At 32.3% G+C, this 6,580-nt stretch overlaps 1 protein-coding gene across 1 annotated transcript; it reads right to left on the bottom strand.

Moving 5' to 3' along the window:
- Positions 1 to 1,308: 1,308 nt before the first annotated feature.
- LOC106753761 lies at positions 1,309 to 1,644 on the bottom strand. The gene has a single exon (XM_014635608.1). It carries the CDS (start codon positions 1,642 to 1,644, stop codon positions 1,309 to 1,311), a length of 336 nt encoding a protein of 111 aa, XP_014491094.1.
- Between the last annotated feature and the right edge of the window lie 4,936 nt (positions 1,645 to 6,580).

The raw sequence follows: 6,580 nt of genomic DNA on the forward strand, positions 1-6,580 counted from the left end.
CTGGACCATTATAGTGCAATTGCATCCTGGTACTGGAAGGACACTGGATGTAGGCATTGAGGCCAAACTAGTATAAAAACCTGCGTAGTCTACTTTGATTTTCCGCTGCACTAAATTTTCTATAACATGCGATTCAAGAAAGTTTGTAAAGTTTTCTACTTTGAGTCAAAGATTGCAAAAAGACTCTAATTTTGAAAACCCACCAAATCACCCCTCTCTTGGTGTTAAAACGAAGCCTACCTGTTTCCCAAAAGAACTTGAATCCAACAATCATACATATCATGAATCTTACTCAATCATCCATCAATTACATAAAATTGAAGTTTAAAACAGAATCCTACAATTCCACCCAACAATCATATGATCAAGTACAATTCCACAGCTAGACATCACACTATAAAAATCTAAAATTAGCTCCTTTTACCTCTTGAAGATATCTTATCCAAGTCTCGAATCCTTCTCCACGAATCTGGACATACTCTAGCCTCCTTGCACTCTAAGAACTCTCAACTAACACTCTCTCAAGGATTCTACAACATGGACTTAGCCAAAAAACCCCATAAAATGCAGAACAACCCCTTTCTCTTATTTAGATTCTGCTGAGGGACAATCATGGTCCCTCCCTACCATAAACAAACATTTAAAACTGAAAAGAAGGGGGGGGGGGGAGGGGGTCTGCCCATGCTCCATTCCACCCCAAAATATCGTGAACTATGGCCTGTGGGAAATTCCTCCCCTTTCCACGCTCACTCAGGCTGTTATGTTTCAATGTCTGACATAAATAATTGATTAAAATAAGTGTTAATCGATTATTTTGAGCTTAGGGGCCTAAAAGGCGAATTCCTCTATGGAATAATCGATTAATTCAATTTATAATTGATTAACTAATCGATTAATATTAGTTTTAATCGATTAAAAATGCAGCTCTCGAAATAACCCTTTTTCGCGACTTCTCCAGCTTAGTTGAGGCCTTTCCCGAAGTCAGAATTATACGTATGAGTACTCGAATCAAAGTTCTTGGAGTCTACTATCCAATGGAAAAAAGAATCAACCAAAAAATATAAATTGTATAAAAATTTATAAGTAAAATACTAAACCATGTCAAAGTTGACAACATTGTATTTTTCACTATAACTTGAACTTTTGTTACCTTTTCAGTTTCTTGGTCCTCTAATGATCTAAGACTTACATTTACCCTTTGAATTTCAAGGGTTTTAGATTCTCCCCACTTTTAAAAGTTTTCGTCCTTGAAAGTTACCCTTAACCAAAGAGTTGAGGATAAGAGTTCTTCGTTTCTTCCTCCAATTCCTAAGTCATCTCCTGGGTCTTCTCATTCCATAATACTTTTACTGTGCGAATCTCCTTCCCTCTTAGTTTCTTCTCTTGAACATCTAAAATTCGCACTGGTTTTGCATCCAACGTCAGATCCTCTCTGACTTGAACATCATCCATCTTGAGCACATGATCAGGGCTCGACACATACTTCCTCAATTGAGAGACGTGAAATACGTTATGTAAATTAGTCAGCTGAGGAGGTAGTGCGATCTCATATGCTACCGACCAAATTCTCTTGATAACTTGAAACAAACCATGAAACTTCAAAGATAACTTCCTTAATCTGATGGCTCTCCTTACTCCCGTCATTTGAGAAACTCGCAGAAACACATGACTTCCCACTTCAAACTTGAGAGGTCTTCGCCTTTGGTCTACATAGGACTTTTGCCTACTCTATGATGCTTTCATTCTTTCCTATACCAGTTTCACCATTTCTATGGTTTGTTGAATCAATTCTGGTCCTACCATCACTACTTCTCCCTCTTGATACCATCATAGGGGTGTTTTACATCTCTTACCATACAGTGCTTCGAACGGTGCCAGACCAATGCTTGCCTAATAACTATTGTTGTAGGTGAATTCAACCAACGGTAACACCTCATCCCAAACTCCTAAGTGATGTAAAACAAATGTCCTCAGCAGATCTTCTAAAGATTGAATTGTCCTCTCAGGTTGTCCTTCTGTTTGTGGATGATCCGTATAACTGATCTGTAACTTGCTACCCAATTCACGTTGTAGAGACTGCCATAATCTCGATGTAAACCATGGATCTTTGTTTGATACCATGTTCGACGATATCCCATGTAGCCTCACTATTTCTCTGAGATATAATTGAGCAAGCTTCACCATAGACATCTTCAAGTTCATCGCCAAGAAATGAGCGTTCTTTGTCAACCGTTCTACCACAACCCAAATAGCATGATGACCCTTGCCCATCCACGGTAAAAGAGTTACAAAATCCATGGCGATAGTATCCCATTTCCACTCAGGTACCTCTAGTGGTTGCAACATACTTCCAAGTCTCTGATGTTCCACTTTAGTCTTTTGATAGGTTAAACATGTTGACAAATTGTGCTACATCTCTCTTCGTTCTGGACCACCAAAAAGACTCCTTAAGGTCTTAATACATCTTGGTCATGCTAGGATGTATGCTAAGACGACTTTGATGCCCTTCCTCAAGAATTAATCTTTTCAACTCGTCATCATCAAGAATACATACCATGTCTTTAAACCTCAAAATACTATCAGCTCCTAACATAAATTTGCTAGCCTGATCTGCAGCTCAGCATTTGACAACTGTTTTTCTCTGATCAAACCCAATAGATCACTCAATATCACCAAGTTACTACACCTGTTGAAATCAGATTCTAGCTCCACCTACAGTCTTATATCTTTGAACTTTTCAACCAACTCCAACTCTCTTACCATCATAATAGGTACATGCACTTTCTTCTTGCCCAGAGCATCTGCCACTACATTAGCCTTACCCGGATGGTATAAAATTTCAAACTCACCGAAAACTTGGAATTGTGCACCATATTGATAATGCCTCCAAATCTTCAAAGCAAAACGACTGTTGCCAACTCCAAATCATGAGTGGGGTAGTTCTTCTCATGAATCTTAAGTTGTCTCGAAGCATAAGCTACCACTCTTTTTTCTTGCATCAGCACACAAACCAGTCCTTGATAGGAAGCATCACATTCAACTTCAAAAGGTCTACTTGTGTCAGGGATCACTAACATCGGAGCACTTGTCAACCTCTGCTTCAGTTCCTGAAAGCTAGCTTCACATTGTTTTGTCCAAGCAAACGGCTGATCCTTATGAGTTAACTGTGTCAACGATATCATAATCTTGGAAAATCCTTCTATGAATCTATGATAGTATCGTGCTAACCGCACAAAGCTTTTGATCTCAGTTGCAGAATTGGGTCTTTCCCACTAAAGCACCGCTTGAGCCTTAGTCGGATCCACATATATTCCACCAGCCGATATAATATGCCCCAAAAATTGTACCTCTTTCAGCCAAAACTTGCATTTGGGCAACTTAGCAGGCAACTTTTTCTCTTTTAACACCTTTGACATCACATATGAAGGTTGACGTCATTCAACATCGATTTTCTTCTTCCAACATTAATTTGACATCTCTCATTATGACTTCAGAGTTTGGCCTAATATTATAATAAAAAATAACAAGTCGGTAAACTAGAACATTAATACTGATATTCTTTTTATTATTCCAATATTTAGCTTTTAAGGTCCTTTGTAATAGTAGTTTATTACCTAAAAAATGTTACATCAAAATCCAACCTACAACTACATTCACCGTTGCTAGAACTTCTATTTTTAATGTAACTTTATTTCAATAAATAACTTCTTTCATGTAACGACCTTTTCAAGCTTTCAAATTATAATTTTTTTTTGTCCTCTTCCCACTTCAAAATAATGAATAAGATCCTTCTTTTATCATTCTCACTGTCCCTTATTTATACATTTTAACCTTTAACTTATAATATTTTATAAAAAGTAAAAACAAAAAATGTTAACCAATCAATCAAATGTTATACCAATGCACCTATGAATGAATTAAGATCCATCTTTATTAAAAGAATCTTAACATTAATTCCTTTATTTTTTTTAATGAAATCTACCCTTCGTAACAATATGGTGATTTGAAATTTGATAATAAAAGGTAGTTTATACTATTTGTGTTTATTCTGAATAATAGTAAAAAATTTAAAATGTACTTTTAATAAAAAAAAAAATGAAAGAAGATCATTACAAAGAAAGTATATCTAAGTAAAAAAAAATAAAATTTAATGTCTATACATGGATAAGGTAATAAAAATATATTTTTATTAAATTATAAATAACATTTAGTATAAATTTTAAGATCATTACAATAAATTTATGTACGGCCGAAAGATACACCTTTTCGTTATAATCTTCTTGTCTACTAAGCTCTGATCCTCTTGCTTCAAACGTTTTATGTCCAAATTGGGGAGATGTACATGCAAAAAGCACTCCAACACTCAAGTCAGGCTGTATTCAATGAACTTTTTCTCACAATTGAGTATTGGAATTTAGTAAACTTGTGTACCTTTACGGCTTAGTCCTTTATTTATAGGTTACCTCATGGATCATAAATTGGTGCAATAAAATGAAATTATCTTTGAATCCGATCTATTATTCGGAAACAACTTCCTTGGTCAGTTATTAATATATTTTAATTATTCTGTTATTATTTTATTAATTGTTAAGCTAATGGTCCAATAATAATAATTTAAACCCTAATCCAGCTATGACCCATCATAAACAACTTAGACGCTGGCTTTACTGCGGCCCAAGACCAATGACTTAAGTGTTGGTCCAATCGTGACCCAAGACCAATAAAACTCTTTACATTGACCAACTTCTCTTGACCCGCGAAGTAGACTGAACGGTTGTGGATGTTAACCGTTTGGCCACCCTCTATACCATACATAAACAAATATATAATAATTTAGATTTATAATAAAGTGGTAATATATAGCTATTTTATAATGTAAATGTATATCTCTCTTTTGTTATTTGAGTTGATACTTGTTAAACATTTAAATATTATTTTACATATTTATTTTTTTTGTAGTGGGCTTGCCCCTCCCGCTAAAAAAATATACTTTCTATACCATACATGATAAGAAGAAAGTTCACTATACATAAAATAAGAATAAAGTCGCTGGATATGGGTGATCATAAAAAAAGAAAACAATAAAATTTAAGTTACTGAAATAAATGGTTGATTATTATTTCATTGACTTAAATCAATGAATTATGAATGGATTTATGGTTGATATGTGAGGTGAGTAGGTATGAGTTACTTTCAAAATAATTAAATCCCATTAAACTAATGGTTTATATACAATACTTTGATTATTGATAAATCATATTAAAATATTATCTTTTAAAACTTTAGTATTTAAGTAAAGATTGTCCTGTGTCGGTTCTATTAAACTTTATGGGCAAGTTGTACAAACTATTATATTAAAATGAGAAAGATAGTGATATGGTTACATCGCAATTAAAAAAATGGAAAGTTTAAACATGAAGCATGTGTTATTAGATTTATGTTTTATTTTTTTTAAATAATTCTTTTTACATTTTGGAACTTATATTCACATTGAGTAGTATATAGAGTCTTGATGGGTTATTATTGTACCTGTTTTAGTATTCACCTTTTTCAAAACAATACACTAGTGTTCGTCCTTATATTTGCATGAATAATAACTTCAATTTTTATTTATCTAGACATTGGATATACACCTATATTTAAATATTTTGCCTATATTTTAATTATTAATTAGAAATTATTATAAAATTTCATTATAATGCATATTAAAATACAAAATGGTAAATACAACACATGCATATTTTTTTAGTTTGTTCACAATTTTGAATAAAAGTTATATATAAAAATGTATTTATATGATTTAATATAACTATGTATATATTTTACAAGCGTAGGTAACACGTTTATTTAATTATGGTCAGGATTTTATGGTACTCTTGGCATATATGATTTGACACGTACGTGATTCTATATTGTGTGTATGACTTCTGAAATGTTTATTTATTTGTAGTAGTGTTGTTTTCATCTAAAATTTAACTGTCAGTGCAAAATTATTCCAACGAAAAGGAGATTGCATTGTGGTTTTATTATTTTTCTTTTACAATAAACAGTTGCCTCAGGTTGATGACACACAACTTTCATCGCTGGACCCATGAGGAGGGGTATTAGAACAACAAAATATAGTAGATGTCAACATGAAGAAGAAGAAAGCTGAATGACCCTTTTATGTATAATATGAAAGTTATATTATTGTGAGAAAAAGAAATATATATATATATATATATATATATATATATATATATATATATATATATATATATATATATANATATATATATATATATATATATATATATATATATATATATATATATATAAAGAGAAAAAATGATAACGGTAAAAATAGAAAGAAATAAAGGAAAGGAGGAGTTAGTCAGAATTATAAAATCTTACTGTTTCTCAAGCTTGGCATATATGTTGATGATGGAATTGATGTTATGAAATGTAATATTTCTATTTTGAGATGTTGCAAGGTTATTAAGTATTGATAAAATTGAAAATTTATTATATAGTTAAAGAAAATTTTATCCAAATACATTATTTCGAGTAATAAAATAAGAAAGAAAATACTTTAATTATA

Source organism: Vigna radiata, unplaced genomic scaffold (genome assembly GCF_000741045.1).
Source record: "Vigna radiata var. radiata cultivar VC1973A unplaced genomic scaffold, Vradiata_ver6 scaffold_7, whole genome shotgun sequence".
NCBI classification, from domain to species: domain Eukaryota; kingdom Viridiplantae; phylum Streptophyta; class Magnoliopsida; order Fabales; family Fabaceae; genus Vigna; species Vigna radiata.